Here is a 16,268-nt window from a genome sequence, read left to right on the forward strand (position 1 = left end):
GTCTCTCAGACCTTGGCAAATACGAGATTGGGAATAATTCAACCACTATCAAAACAACAACTATTTTGTGGATTTGAAAAAAACTATCGTCTCATCGACCTTTTAGGTGGTTACGTATTAAATATTTCTTGCTGGTCTCTGTGACCTATCGTAGGTGGTTACGTTGTTTTTTTTCACATAAAAGCTTGTGAGTTTTGGCTGTCAAATTACCTTAAATTTATTGTCTAGTAGTATCTTATATTAGTTTTGTAAGGTAAGGGGTTTTGTAGGTTTGGTAGGCGACTGTGGGATATGGGTTAAATTGTGGCGTAGGCGAGAGGCTGGCAACCTGTCACTGCAATGTCACAGTTTCGTTTTCTTTCAATCCCTTATTTGCCAAGAGTGGCACTGAAACGAGTAGTTTCATGTGCTCTGCCTACCCCTTCATGGGATACAGCCGTGATTGTATGTATGTATGTAAGGTACCCTTTCTGATACCAGAATCCCAGCAATATAGGTTGGAGTTAAGGATTATTTGCTTCCATGATACATAATACTGATTTTCACATTACTTATAAGGAAATTATTATACAGGTACCTAAGAATTAAATGAAAGGAAATGAAACGTTGTGACATCTTCCAAGCATTTCTCGAATCGGGAATCATGTTTATGTAATTGCAAATAAAAGTCTTACCAAAACAGCTACAGTGTGTGTGCAGATGAGTCCAGCCAAGAAGGTCCCGATAGTGCCAGCCACGATACCAGAGTTCTTGAACGCTGCCGGAATAGCCAATATGCCGGATCCCAGGCATGCCTTCAGTAGGTGAAGTACTGAGCCTATTGTACTGAAAAAAAAAGTCCCTTAAGTTCCGCCAGTACAAGTAGCATGGCAAAGAAAAACCGTTAAACTTAAATTTAAAAGGCCGCTATCGAGCTGATAAATGGTCATTTTTCGGATTTGTAATCTCTCTCTTTTGCACTCATGGGATGTTCATGGACAGCTTCTCTTTCGCATATTTCAGCTGTCTTTAATCGTAAGCGAAATGATAAATTCCGCCGGCCCAGCCGAAGTGACAATCGTTGACGGTAAAAAGCGATTAAAATTCAATTAGCTCTAGCCTCAGAGTTAGTTACGAGTATGATACTTTACGAAACGCAAGCGATTGTGAATTTAGCTGGCTGGTTCGGTACCTACCAGGGTAGTAGACAACGACGGCATTTTAAAATTTGTATTTTCTGAATATGAAGGCAAAATGCCAAATGACCAAAGGCCGAGCTCCACATATGGCCAAGGATTCAGATTAGTTCAGTTTGTTTACATTTTCGAGAACAAAAATACGAAACCTCTATACAACGTGTTTCCGGTATCACTCAAAACCTCAAGACACCCCAACTGATTTTCATTTTTTTAAACTCATCTAGAGTATTCATCTTTTAATCTGATGGTTACTATTTTTTTAAATTGAATTTTTAATTTTATGTACAGCTCTACTTGACTTTTAGCTCTACACTCAATAAAATAATTGCTAACTACCATCATAAACCATTAAACTATTTATTTGTGTACGTTACTGCAACGACATGAGGTTTACCAATAGACAGCTAAGATATCACTGTAAAACACTTTAAAGCTTTGTCACAGTAAACTACAAATTGGACAGGTAATCGCAGTAAGCTAATTTAAACCCAATATTCAAAATGACAAGGTTGTAATTAGGTACGAGTTCAATTTGTTATGACTTATGATAAACATTAAGATGAAATTGACAAACAACGTCAAACTCGTAGCGGAAAAAATAATCGTCCAAGTAACCAGCCAGTATTAATACCCCCAAATACTGAAAAAGGTAAACAACCTCTAGCAATGCGATATACACAATGTTGTATTACGAATACAATAGAATAGGCACATAAAAAATAACTAATAATACTAATTTAAATAAAAATATTACCCCCATCAAGACATAGCTCAATCGATTCTACTCTCGATTCTGAACAAACGGTTTTCAGGTTTTTAGTGTTAAGTGAAACACGGTGTATATTATACTAGAATTTCCCCTCGGCTTCGCTCGCGTTAAATTCGATAATTGTGAAATGCTCCATACATTTTCCACCCTCCGTTTTAGGGAAGTGGGGGGTTAGAAACAGACAAAAAGTAGCCTATGTCACACTCCATCCCTTCAACTCTCAAAATCACGTTCATTTCGTCGTCGCGTTTTCTCGTGAAAGACGGACAAACAAACAGAAACACACACTTTCACATCTATAAATTAGTATGGATATGGAAGTACGGATTAAATATGACAAGCGTATTTTGTCCCTATAATGAAGTATTTTTTATGAACTTACGAGTTAGGGTGCTGGAGATCACGGTGTTCAAACGGGTTGTATGCCTTCTCATTATGTCCATCAGTCGTAGCTATACTCAACGATGATTTAAAACCCGGGTTGTCTTTTAAATTGGCTCTGAAATGAAAAATATACCGTTACTTTTTCGAATAAAGCGAGCAAATATTGCACAAAGTTCAGGTACCCGAAATAGACGAGCATGTTTGAGGAAAGTTATCAAAGCACCAAAACGAAAGTGGTTTGTTTGTATGGATCGTAGCAAATAGAAATCCGTTGACAGGCAATCGTGTACGCTACCAAAAGTAACGTATTCAATATCCACCAATCGACATTATTCGTGCATTTTGAAGTTTGCTCTCAGAAAAGCCTGACGCCTTAGTATCGCCGTCTGGAAAAACACCGATTTTGAAACCTTAATTGTGAAAAAGTAATTTTTTTTTTCAATTGTCTCCATATACTCAAAGGGTGTTAAAAAGACTGGAATAAACGTAAGTTATTTAAGATCTAGTTCAGTGTTTGATTCAATCAGTGGACTGGAATACTATTACTGAATTATAATACATATGTGTACAGAAAAAAGTCAGGTTATTGCTTTTTGCACTGGTCAAAAGTTGACATATCTAGTCATTTCCAACTTGGGCGTTAACTCCTGAAACTCTGACTCATCATCCTCCTTGCGTTATCCCGGTATTTGCCACGGCTCATGGGAGCCTGGGGTCTGCTTTGACAACTAATCCCAAGATTTGGCATACTACCATCATATCATCGTATCATACTGCCATCTGACCTTCCAACCCTCCTGAAACTCTGACTACCCTCAAAATTATTTCCGAGATTCAACTGTCAGAATCCTTTGCTTTTGTGTAAGCCCGGGTCATAAATGTAAAATTTTGCTCCCTTGTAATACACAGTGAAATATTTTTTTTTACGTTTGTATACTTAACTAGCTTTTACCCGCGGCTTCGCCCGCGTAATAAAAGTATTCTTATTGAAACGTTTACAAAAAATAAGATTTTCATTTGGATCCGTAGGTTTCTTTGTAGGTACATCTGTCCGCGATTATTTCCATTGGGGGGTCATTGTAACTGATCTATTTGCTGTACGGTCAGCCAAGAACCTTACACTGCTTATTGGCTGACTGTACCTTACACATATTACTATTGTTTTAAAAGAAATTCTTGCAATGATTGTAGAATTGTTACACAGCGACCACAGCGTAGGTAGTAGGTACGAATATGTATGTATTTTCCTATATAAATATTTATACTCGGGAAACTTCATACAACCCACATAGCCAGTATCTCGACGCTATGGTCGGTAGGGTAAAAAGTACTTCCTTGCATTATCGCTTACAATTTTTTCCATTTAGCTTATACTTATTGCAAACGTAAACTTATAAAAGGCAAGCAAACAACGATCTTCTTACAGCACATTGAATATAATAGTTATCACGGATGCAGGATACTTGCCGATGCCTACTTACTAATCCCTTCCCACTGAGCCACCTGCATTTTACACTGCCTAGATATCGATTGCCGACCGATTATTCCGACCCCAATCCCTATTCTTATCCCCGTCCCTATCTCTATCCTTGTCCTCGTCCCCGTCCCCGTCCCGTCCCTGTCCCCGTCCCTCCCCTATCCCTATCCCCGTCCCCTATTCCTATCCCTATCCCTGTCCCTGTCCCTGTCGCTGTCGCTGTCGCTGTCGCTGTCGCTGTCGCTGTCGCTGTCGCTGTCGCTGTCGCTGTCGCTGTCGCTGTCGCTGTCGCTGTCGCTGTCGCTGTCGCTGTCGCTGTCGCTGTCGCTGTCGCTGTCGCTGTCCCTGTCGCTGTCCCTGTCGCTGTCCCTGTCGCTGTCCCTGTCCCTGTCCCTGTCCCTGTCCCTAACCCTAACCCTAACCCTATCCCGTCCCTGTCCCGTCCCTGTCCCTGTCCCTGTCCCTGTCCCTGTCCCTGTCCCTGTCCCTGTCCCTGTCCCTGTCCCTGTCCCTGTCCCTGTCCCTGTCCTGTCCCTGTCCCTGTCCCTGTCCCTGTCCTGTCCTGTCCCTCCTGTCCCTGTCCCTGTCCCTGTCCCTGTCCCTGTCCCTGTCCCTGTCCCTGTCCCTGTCCCTGTCCCTGTCCCTGTCCCTGTCCCTGTCCCTGTCCCTCCCTGTCCCTGTCCCTGTCCCTGTCCCTGTCCCTGTCCCTGTCCCTGTCCCTGTCCCTGTCCCTGTCCCTGTCCCTGTCCCTGTCCCTGTCCCTGTCCCTGTCCCTGTCCCTGTCCCTGTCCCTGTCCCTGTCCCTGTCCCTGTCCCTGTCCCTGTCCCTGTCCCTGTCCCTGTCCCTGTCCCTGTCCCTGTCCCTGTCCCTGTCCCTGTCCCTGTCCCTGTCCCTGTCCTGTCCCTGTCCCTGTCCCTGTCCCTGTCCTGTCCCTGTCCCTGTCCCTGTCCCTGTCCTGTCCCTGTCCCTGTCCCTGTCCCTGTCCCTGTCCTGTCCCTGTCCCTGTCCCTGTCCCTGTCCCTGTCCTGTCCTGTCCCTGTCCCTGTCCCTGTCCCTGTCCCTGTCCCTGTCCCTGTCCCTGTCCCTGTCCCTGTCCCTGTCCCTGTCCCTGTCCTGTCCCTGTCCCTGTCCCTGTCCCTGTCCCTGTCCCTGTCCCTGTCCCTGTCCCTGTCCCTGTCCCTGTCCCTGTCCCTGTCCCTCCCTGTCCCTGTCCCTGTCCCTGTCCCTGTCCCTGTCCCTGTCCCTGTCCCTGTCCCTGTCCTGTCCCTGTCCCTGTCCCTGTCCCTGTCCCTGTCCCTGTCCCTGTCCCTGTCCCTGTCCCTGTCCCTGTCCCTGTCCCTGTCCCTGTCCCTGTCCCTGTCCCTGTCCCTGTCCCTGTCCCTGCCCCTGCCCCTGCCCCTGCCCCTGCCCCTGCCCCTGCCCCTGCCCCTGCCCCTGCCCCTGCCCCTGCCCCTGCCCCTGCCCCTGCCCCTGCCCCTGCCCCTGCCCCTGCCCCTGCCCCTGCCCCCCCTGCCCCTGTCCCTGTCCCTGTCCCTGTCCCTGTCCCTGTCCCTGTCCCTGTCCCTGTCCCTGTCCCTGTCCCTGTCCCTGTCCCTGTCCCTGTCCCTGTCCCTGTCCCTGTCCCTGTCCCTGTCCCTGTCCCTGTCCCTGTCCCTGTCCCTGTCCCTGTCCCTGTCCCTGTCCCTGTCCCTGTCCCTGTCCCTGTCCCTGTCCCTGTCCCTGTCCCTGTCCCTGTCCTGTCTCTGTCCCTGTCCCTGTCCCTGTCCCTGTCCCTGTCCCTGTCCCTGTCCCTGTCCCTGTCCCTGTCCCTGTCCCTGTCCCTGTCCCTGTCCCTGTCCCTGTCCCTGTCCCTGTCCCTGTCCCTGTCCCTGTCCCTGTTCCTGTCCCTGTCCCTGTCCCTGTTCTTGTCCCTGTCAAATTATCATGCTAGGAGGTGAAAATCCTTTCTTAGTGCTCCTGTTATGGCTATTTTGGATATTTTGACCCTATTGCACTACGACAGGGGACAAAATTTCTTTTCCACCTCATTAGATTTTTAAATCGTTGTATTTATCGTAATCAGCGACCCGATAAACCATAAAAACGATACCCATATTGTGTTTTTGACTTTACCCCCTTTTCACCCTTTTAGGGGTTAAATTTTCAAAAAACCTGAGACACGTATTCAGTCATATGTCTTAAGGAATCTTCCTGTGAAGTTTCGAATAAAATAGTCAAACTAATCTTGTTTCCCCATACAAACTTTGAACCCCCATTTGAATCCCTTAGGAGGCGAATTTTGAAAAATCCTTTCTTAGTGCTCCTCTACACTATATAAGGAACCTATGTGCCAAATTTGACATCTCTAGGACCAGCGGTTTCGGCTGTGCGTTGATATGTCAGTCAGTCAGTCAATATCTTCTTTTATATATATTTTTGATATTTAAACCCCATTGCACCACAACAGGGGAGAAGGTATTTCACTTCCGCCTCGTTAGATTTTAAAAACGTTGTATTTATCGTGATCAGCGACCCGATAAACCATAAAAACGATACCCATATTGATTTTTTGACTTTATCACCCCCTTTTCACCCTTTTAGGAGTTAAATTTTCAAAAAACCTGAAACACGTATTTAGTCATATGTGTTAAGGAATCTTCCTGTGAAGTTTCGAATAAAATAGTCAAACTAATCTTGTTTCTCCATACAAACTTTGAACCCCCATTTGACCCCCTTAGGAGGTGAATTTTGGAAAATCCTTTCTTAGTGCTCCTCTACACTACATATGAAACCTACGTGCCAAATTTGAAATCTCTAGGACCAGCGGTTTCGGCTGTGCGTTGATATGTCAGTCAGTCAGTCAGTCAGTCAGTCAGTCAGTCAGTCAGTCAGTCAGTCAGTCAGTCAGTCAGTCAGCTTCTTCTTTTATATATTTAGATGCCGGAAGATAATTTATTTTTCAGTACAGATGGTGTTTTTTGTACGCACTAGTGCGAGAAGTGGTTCATTATGTGCCAGGTCGAAACTTCGGAGGCTCATCTGTACTGAAAAACGTCGTACGATACACGTGCGAAAAGGAAATTCGTAACTCGTGTCGATTTAAAACACTCCCTTCGGTCGTGTTTTAATTTATCGCCACTCGTTTCGAACTTCCTTTTTTACGCAATTGTATCGTAATGTACTATTATAGCACACCAATTGGTAATTCGACACTGTTTATAGGGCAATCTTACACAGATTGACAGAGTCACACGGTAAGCTAAAGAAAGCTTATGTTGACATTTTATTATTAAGTATGTCAAAACATTTAAAGTCAGGAGGGCGTTGTTACTTTGATGTATGGGGTGACAGTTCAGTTTAGTATGAAGAAAATAAATTTATTTTTTTTAACAAGCAGAAACGTCTGCTAACGATTCTAAACATTTTTATATTAAAGGAAAAAATGTCACCCCAAGACGTGTGTACATAAGGAAAGGCATGGAAAGATTTGCGATGTCCGGCGTGGCTTCCGTAGGTTAATTGGTTAAGAGCCTTGCACGGATTGCAAATGATGCGGGTTCAAGTCCCGCCGGAAGCGTAAATTTTTCCATTTTTTCCTTTAATATAAAAATGAAGAAAATAGTTCTACTGATTCCGCAAGATGGCGCGTAGTCATATATTTCTAATCAGGCCTTACAATTAATATTCTCCTCGGGTTTGTGTTGTAAAAAAAGGTTTTTCACTCGGAGGCTTTTAACCGTCGTGCCTTGAAACACAAGTAGGTATCAATTTTAGCCCGAGCGATTAAAACAATTCTGGCCCCTTGTGAAAGAAATAATTATTATTCTTCACACAATACTGGATCTAATCAAAGACATCGGAGCCCTAATTATTCATTTCTATTAGCCAAGTTACAATAGAATTCAAACAAAGACCCTTTCTTTAGACTAAAGGTAATTAAATCAATTATTTTAGTGTATTGGGTAATTAAATATTCTATGTCAAATAAGAACGATTAAATAAAATTTGCTTTTGGTTAGAAAATAAAACACATATCTTATGTATGAAAGAGAATGGAGTAGGTATACAGGTCTGACCTTTTAGCACAACTTGCCTTGTCGCCAGCGAATCCATACATCAAGCGAGACTTCAAGTATGGACTCGCGCGCGACAAGGCAAGTTGTGCTAACGTGTGTTGTAATACTTGTAATAGAATCATCAGTCATAGTGAGCGTCCATCCATCTCTTTGACGCGTGGCTAAAACTTTTAGAACCTTTATTTTGGAGCACATTTCTAACCCCGGATTACCAGATTCAGAACTGAAATCAGTAATGGTTTAAAGGATTTGACTGTTTAAATGAGGTAATTCATGCAGTATGAACCTATTAAATTAAAATATATTTTCCATAAAATGTAAGAAAAATCTTATCGAAAAATGTATTTAGGTAGGTATAAGGTAGGCCTTTTTTAATACTTTGTGCACCTATTAAGTTAAATATCGTCCATATATATTATTCTAAGAATATATCGAAAAAACGTAATTTTAGATTTACGTGATCGCTGACAAAAGATTCAATTACCTATCATTAGGTCTAGAAAAATTGGAAGATTCTGGCAAAGTTTTCTATTTGAAGTAAATCGCTCTTTGTATAAATTGAGCTCCATTTCTTTTGTGCTTTTTCTGCCATTGTAACATTCCATTACGTAATCTGGCCAAAGAAATATATAAGTACTAATGTTTTGTCATTACATTTACACATTAGTGCTTCTTAGGTATCCTCACCTCTAAATTAATGAATTCTTTGACTGGTTTTATTAATGCCCGTATATTTACACACTGTATATGACGGGTAAGTATGCAATCTGTTCGTATAATTATTTGGACGCTTAAATATATGCACGCGGATAATTTTAATGTGTCCACTGTACCTACTTAACAATACTAATCGAGTACTATACTTAATTTAGATAAGGGACCTTTCTTCCCCGCTAAAGGGGATCAAAATTGTCTTGCCTACTAAATAACTTTTCTGTTCTAGCCTAGGATACATTTTCTTTCACATTATTAAAAGTTGTTTTTTTTTAAATTAAGTTATATTTTGGCACATAATAATGTCCTCATACGTGATGTGGAAGAGAATATGTGTCACATAGTACAAAATACATTATTTCCTTGCGTGTGTATCCCTCACTATACTCAGAATTATATTTTATCCCTACCTTTGCTTCGTTTAGGATTCAATGTAGGTATGCCTTTGCCGTAAATATGTTATTTGATCCTTTGTGACGCAATCAGTACACATTCTAAAAATATGTCTCTAGAGCAATTTCACGCCAGGTTGTGCGTAAATAGACATGTCTTAAACCGAACGTTACATTGCGACTGAGCAAATATTGGTGAACAATATTGACGCACCATCGTGCGATGTGTGAACGTAAAGGGGTGTTCAAACAGTAGATGTAGGTTTTTTCCATTAAAAGTGGCTGACTTCCAACCTCCTTTAAATTATCTGATCTGGGGGCCGATTTTTGAGTTTCACTGTCACTAAATAAAATACCGGTTGAAAACGGTGAATTGCCTATTATTTTCAGTGACAATTTTCTGAATTCGAACGCCGTGAGACTCAAAAATCGGCCCCCTGTTCCCTAATAAATTCAATTTGTCGTTGCTTTGCAATATTTTTATGCTGCCTTGTTCATTGCTAGTTTATTTATTGCAACTTCTCCAATAAAATTCTTCTCACGCCTCTAGCATAAGTTTTTGAACACGTCACTTGATTACATTAAAGTCACGAAAAATTTATCGGGGGACAAATGTTAACTGTAACTCGCGTCCGCAGGATGTAACCACCGCTAGTCTGCACGTACCCCCTTGGTGGTGCTTAATGAATTTATGGTCCTAGCAAGTGACCCTTATTGGAGGGCGCGTTCGCTTTCTCCTATTGTAAGGATCCATTGTAGGATATCATTATCCTCCTTGCGTTATCCCGGCATTTGCCACAGCTCATGGAAGCCGGGGTCCGCTTTGACAACTAATCCCAAGATTTAGCGTAGGCACTAGTTTTACGAAAGCGACTGCCAACCCGAAGGGTAACTTAGGCCTTATTAGAATTAGTCCGGTTTCCTCACGATGTTTTCCTTCTCCGAAAAGCGACTGGCAAAATATCAAATGACATTTCGCACATAAGTTCCGAAAACATTGGTACGAGCCGGGGTTCGAACCCGCGACCTCCGGATTGAAAGTCGCACGCGTTTACCGCTAAGCCACCAGCGCTTACAATGAATATCATTCCCCACAATACAAGCCTGCTAAGAGCTCTAAGCTTACCGTGTGGCTCACTCAATCTGTTTAAGATTGTCCTATAATATTTGACGACCGGTCTGGCTCAGTTGGTAGTGACCCTGCCTGCTAAGCCGCGGTCCTGGGTTCGGATCCCAATAAGGGCATTTATTTGTGTGATGAACACAAATATTTGTTCTTGAGTCATGGATGTTTTCTATAAGTATGTATTTATCTAGTTAAGTACGTTTATCGTCGCTTAGCACCCATAGTACAAGCTTTGCTTAGTTTGGGGCTAAGTTTATTTGTGTAAGGATTCCCAATATTTATTTATTTATTCATTTTACGCGAGGTTTGCGCTTTCGACGGTAACATAAATAACATAACCACTAAATTAAAATTTTGAAAAAAAAACCCCGACCGCGACATAGTGGACCGATTTTCATGAAACATGGCTAAGAACACTCCTGTCTTACTCAGCTTTCAGACAATAAAAAACTAAATCCAAATCGGTTCATCCGTTCGGGAGCTACGATGCCACATACAGACACACACACAGACAGACAGACAGACAGACAGACAAACAGACAGACAGACACACAGACAGACACGTCAAACTTATAACACCCCGTCGTTTTTGCGTCGGGGCCCGGGGGTTAAAAACACTTGGTAAAGAATAGCTTTTCCCATAACTTCGTTCGCAAGGATTTGTTTCCCGTTAAAACTTGGAACCCGTAGCACCTGAACCACTTTTCTCATGTTAAGTAGTACAGTGTTTTTTTAAAAGAATGACAAAACTTTCGACTCGGATACAAACTTTCGTCTTTCCCTTTAAAATAGTTATTTGTTATACAAGGGGGCAAAGTTGTATTTTAACGCCGAGTGTGGAATTGAAAAATGAGCAAGTGAAAGGATTCTATAGTTGAACCACGAGCGAAGCGAGTGGTTCGAGAATAGAATCCTGAACTTGCGAGTTTTTTAACACACGAGAAGTAAAATACATTTGCACCCGAGTGTTAACACACAACTTTTCCCCTCACTATAGCGAGGAAACTACAACGCAAAAAATGCGTTTATCACTGCTTCCAATCGTTCCACAGGTGGTAAATCATCATTAGTACTAGATTCACCTACTTTTATCAATTTTACAGAACTTAATTTGACTTTATTAAAGGTCAAATTACTTTACCCACTAGTGGATAAAATGCGTTTTTACCCGCTGGTATTAAAGGACAAAACACGTGTTTCCGAGCTAGTGAGGGGAAAAATACTTTTCTGTCTTCCGATCGTCGCCTCTCTACGAGGCATGCTAAGGAAATGTTGACGGCGCAAGATCCGGCAACTGTCGAAATTACCCGAGCATTTCTTTGATTCGTAATTACCCTAATGCACCTCTTACTACCCTTTCACCAAGTTTCAAAATCTTAACGGGAAACTCTTTATTTACATGGACATATTTACATAATTATATAAGAAACTAAGACTAAATTTAAAAGCTAGCTAATGTCTAAAATAGGCCCTTGAGGCATTGTAGCAAATCTTAACTCAATAGAATATTCGGTGTAGACTTTTTTTTAACCGCCGCCTCAAATATCTCAAAGGAAGGTGGTTCTCAATTCGTCTGTATGTTTTTTTTTGCTTTTTTTTTAATGTTTGTTCCACGACCGCGACCACGTTACAGGACCGATTTTGAATTTTTTTATTTTTATTTAATGTAAATATGCATACAAATTGGTCCCATTTTTCACAGAACCCAGTTCTGATGATGGGATCCTGGAGAAATCGAGGGAACTCCTCAAATCTGAAAGGCATACATGTGGTGATTTTTGTGTTTTTAATGGAACAGCATGCATTTACGTACGGAACAGTGACATTTGGTGCAGTGGAACTGCTGATGATGGTCAGAACCAAACTCCTGAAATCTGAACGGCACGCGTATAGTGACTTTGATATTTTTATAAGAACAGCATGCACTCACGTCTAGAACAGTGATATTTGGTGCAGTGAAACTTCTGATGATGGTCAGAACCGAACTCCTCAAATCTGAACGGCACACTTATAGTGACTTTGGTATTTTTATAAGAACAGAATGCTCTTACATCCAGAACAGTGACATTTGGTGCAGTGGAACTGCTGATGATGGTCAGAACCGAACTCCTCAAATCTGAACGGCACAGTTATAGTGACTATGGTATTTTTATAAGAACAGCATGCATTTAAGTTCAGAACAGAGACATTTGATTGTTATGACATTTGTTATGTTTGTTAAGCATATTGAGTTTTCAAGTCAAATTTTGTCAATCTTCGATTTGTTATAATCGGATTCATGAGGAATTGAAGAAACTCCTCAAACCTTATCGGTATACGTATATTCATTTCTGTTGCCATTAAATAATTAAAGTATTAAAGGCAGTTTAAAAAAAAGTACCTACACATTTCTACATAATCCAACATTCGCAACCAGAACCCCAAAGGCGGCAGTTTTTTTTTCTTAAAAATTATTCAAAATCGCTTCCTATGTCAGGAGATAGGTATGTACTTTGAACATGCAACTAGTTTGCAATATCAACTTACTACTAGCATTTGTAGTATCGGCTCTGCGTTGATATTTAAATCAGTCAGCCAGGACACTTAGGACAAGTGTTCTTATATTATAATGATAATATATTTCATTATTTTGCAATAAATGTTAGGTGTTAGTTTTCCGAACAATTCATTTATGTATGTACATAAGTAGGGTAAACCAAGGTGTAACTGGCCACCTTTAGTAACTGGCACCCATAGGTTTCATTTTCTCGAAATAAGGTTTCAATGAACGCCATCTACCGATATTGAAAGACATTACTACGTCAATAAGCTTTCGTTTTAGTACACATTTAATATCCTATTAACACTAGCGTTAAAATTTTTGTAACTTTGTTTACAGTCGGCGCACTTATTTTGAAAAGTACCATCATAGCTTAAGGATTTCTTAACGGACTTGATTTTTTTTAAATTGTGTTTTTGTACAAAATTCGGTAGTGTACTTATTTCTATTGTGTTATTTCAGATGTCTGAAAGGTAAGTAACATGCCTATAATTCGTTTTTTGCCTAAAATGAATTACAATTTGAATTTTGGGGGGTGGTTAGTTACTAAATGTTTGTTTTGTAATGAGATCAGAAATTGGCCACCTATGCCAGTAACTAGTAATTTTTGTAATATTCTTCTTTTTTCAAAAATCGACCATATTCATATTCATTATAAAGAGCAGTTTTCAATACAAAAATACTGGTATCATTCAGTGATAAAATGCAGTAACTAGCATAGGTGGCCAGTTGTGTGGCCAGTTACTGAACAGATACTATTTGTTTTACGAAACCTGTAAAACAAATAGTATCCGTTATATTATGTCGATAATCATATACGCTATGCCAAAAAGACGAAAATATGATAAAGCAATAGAATGATGGTTCTTGTCGGGCAGCTGCTAAACGATTTGGGGTACCAAGAAGTAGTATCCAGTTTAGGCTTCACAATCCTACATTAAAATTTAATTCAAGACATATGTAATTTTATTATAGAATCAGCCAGACGTGGGTTTCCCCTAAAAAAGGGAGACGTACAAACTTGTATCGAAGATTTTTTGAAGGTGAATCCCAGAACAAACCCATTTCGTAATGGTAAACCGGGAGAAGTATGGTTTAAGGGCTTTTATATAACGTCATCCTATTTTATCAACCCGAACTTCCGAAGGAGTGACGAATACTAGCGCCTGTGTTTTAGAGAAATGGTTCAATGAAATTAGGCAACATTTTAAACAAGAAAAACTAATAGGTACAAGTGATTCAGGATCCTCGAAGAGTGTTTAATGAAACAGGTTTTAACCTTTGCCCAAAAACAGAGAAAACACGACCAAAAAGAAGACACGCCAGATGAAGTTTGCGACGGTGGAGCATTAGAATGCTATGATCATTCAAAAACGGAGTGACGTAGGCTCTTTGTGGGATATTGAAGCAGAAACGAGCACACGCATTCTGTACCCGTTGAATAAATCGTTTCATTTTTTCCCTATGTCATAAGTGCTACAAGGAAAGCAACACAGGCCCAACGGACGTTAATGACAATTGATCGGTTTATATCACTTTTTAAAGAAGCCAAAGAACATGGTTTTTAGCTAGGCCTTGACAAAGTAACGATGCTAAAGTAAATATAGTATAAGTGGTCCAAGTGAGCCATTATTACTATTGCTAAATACGTTTTTCTTTATATTTTTATCATCATAACCCAAGAGTGACTTATATAATGTTCAGTTCATACGCATGTTGTGATTATAGATGAATAATTTAATAATTACAAGCGAATTGTCCAATCATAGTGTATATGGCCAATAAATGGTATACTAACAGCCAGTTACTAAATTTTGTGACCAGTTACTGGTGGAATAGGTCAATTTTTGATTAAACTTAAATTTATCTATGAAAACCTTGTTTAATTTTAAAATAACTTACAGAGAAAACAAGACCATGATCCTTTTTGTACGTAAGTGTCACAAAGAAAATGATTTATCGTCAAAATTCGGTAAAAAATAAACTCAAAGTTACCAAATTGCTTAAGTGGCCAGTTACTGGTCAGTTTACCCTATGTACATAAGACAAAAAGACAATCTATTATTACGAGGGTGACACTGAAAGTTTTTAGAACTGGCCTCTTGTAAAGAATATAATTGAAAATAAAATTTACATTAAAAAAAAAGAACTATTTTGCAATATATATATTATGTGTACACTAGCTTTTGGCCGCGGCTTCGCTCGCGTTAGAAAGAGACAAAAATAAAATTTTTGAAAAAACCCGCAACCGCGACATATTTAGTAGACCGATTTTCATGAAACGGCTAAGAACACTCCCGATTAACTCAGCTATCAGACAAAAAAAACTAAATCTAAATCGGTTCATCCGATCGGGAGCCACGATGCCACAGACAGACACACACACAGACAGACAGACAGACAGACAGACACGTCAAACTTATAACACCCCGTCGTTTTTGCGTCGGGGGTTAAAAAAGTAGCCTATGTCACTCTCCATCCCTTCACCTATCTCCACCCAAAAAATCACGTCAATTCGTCTCTCCGTTTTGCCGTGAAAGACGGACAAACAAACAGACATACACACTTTCCCATTTATAATATTAGTATGGATTTCATTCATTTATCATTTGTTTCACGATTTGGCAGAATTGGCAGCAAAATCAAAATTGTATGTTTCACTTCAGTTAAGTAGTATATTTCACAAGAGATGTCTATGACTTTCGATGTGATTTGAGTCAACAAACAAAAGAGTTATAATAAACTTCGTTTGGCCTTTCACAATGAAGCCCCATCTTGTGGCACTGTTTATATCTGCACGGGTAGCATGGTCGCGCGATAGACGATAAAATATCAGGCCGTCCCTATCGCATTATTAGTAAGCACGATAGGGACGGCCAGATGTTTTATCATTTATCGCGCGACAATAATTGCCTGTCTGGTTTAAGAAAATTTAACCAGGCAGGCAAGTATGGTCGAGCGATAAATGATAAAAACATCTGGCCGTCCCTATCGCACTTACAAATAGTGCGATAGGGACGGCCCGATGTTTTATCGTTTATCGCGCGACCATGATTGCCATGCTGCACGGGTAGCATGGTCGCGCGATAGACGATAAAATATCAGGCCGTCCCTATCGCACTATTAAATAAATAAATAAATAAATAATAAATAAATATTATAGGACATTCTTACACAGATTGACTGAGGCCCACGGTAAGCTCAAGAAGGCTTGTGTTGTGGGTACTCAGACAACGATATATATATAATATATAAATACTTATATACATAGAAAACATCCATAACTCAGGAACAAATATCTGCGCTCATCACACAAATAAATGCCCTTACCGGGATTCGAACCCGGGACCGCGGCGTAGCAGGCAGGGTCACTACCGACTGCGCCAGACCGGTCGTTAACTATTAGTAAGCGCGATAGGGACGGCTAGATGTTTTATCATTTATCGCGCGACCATGATTGCCATGCTGGTCGTACTAATTTTACCGATGATCAGCGTAAGGGACAACCTTTTACGGCGGTGACTGAAGATAACATCAGTGATGTGCGGCGTATGATAGAGGCTGACAAAAGAGTGACCTAGCAGCACAAAATCCTCGATGGACAATTCGTAGTTAGGAGGCTTTGTGCCCGTT

The 16,268-nt window shown here is 40.7% G+C and overlaps 1 protein-coding gene across 2 annotated transcripts in view; it reads right to left on the bottom strand.

Moving 5' to 3' along the window:
• The window catches only part of LOC125228537 (proton-coupled amino acid transporter-like protein pathetic), a 92,589-nt gene that overhangs the window by 39,350 nt on the left and 36,971 nt on the right, over positions 1-16,268 (bottom strand). For both annotated transcript variants that reach the window (XM_048133138.1, XM_048133137.1), the window contains exons 3-4: positions 2,330-2,446; positions 675-825 (exon numbers count right to left, since the gene is read on the bottom strand). In XM_048133138.1, the coding sequence (XP_047989095.1) occupies positions 675-825; positions 2,330-2,446 (268 nt within the window). The remainder of the gene's footprint in view (positions 1-674; positions 826-2,329; positions 2,447-16,268) is intronic.

The sequence above is a fragment of the Leguminivora glycinivorella genome, chromosome 8, assembly GCF_023078275.1.
Source record: "Leguminivora glycinivorella isolate SPB_JAAS2020 chromosome 8, LegGlyc_1.1, whole genome shotgun sequence".
NCBI classification, from domain to species: domain Eukaryota; kingdom Metazoa; phylum Arthropoda; class Insecta; order Lepidoptera; family Tortricidae; genus Leguminivora; species Leguminivora glycinivorella.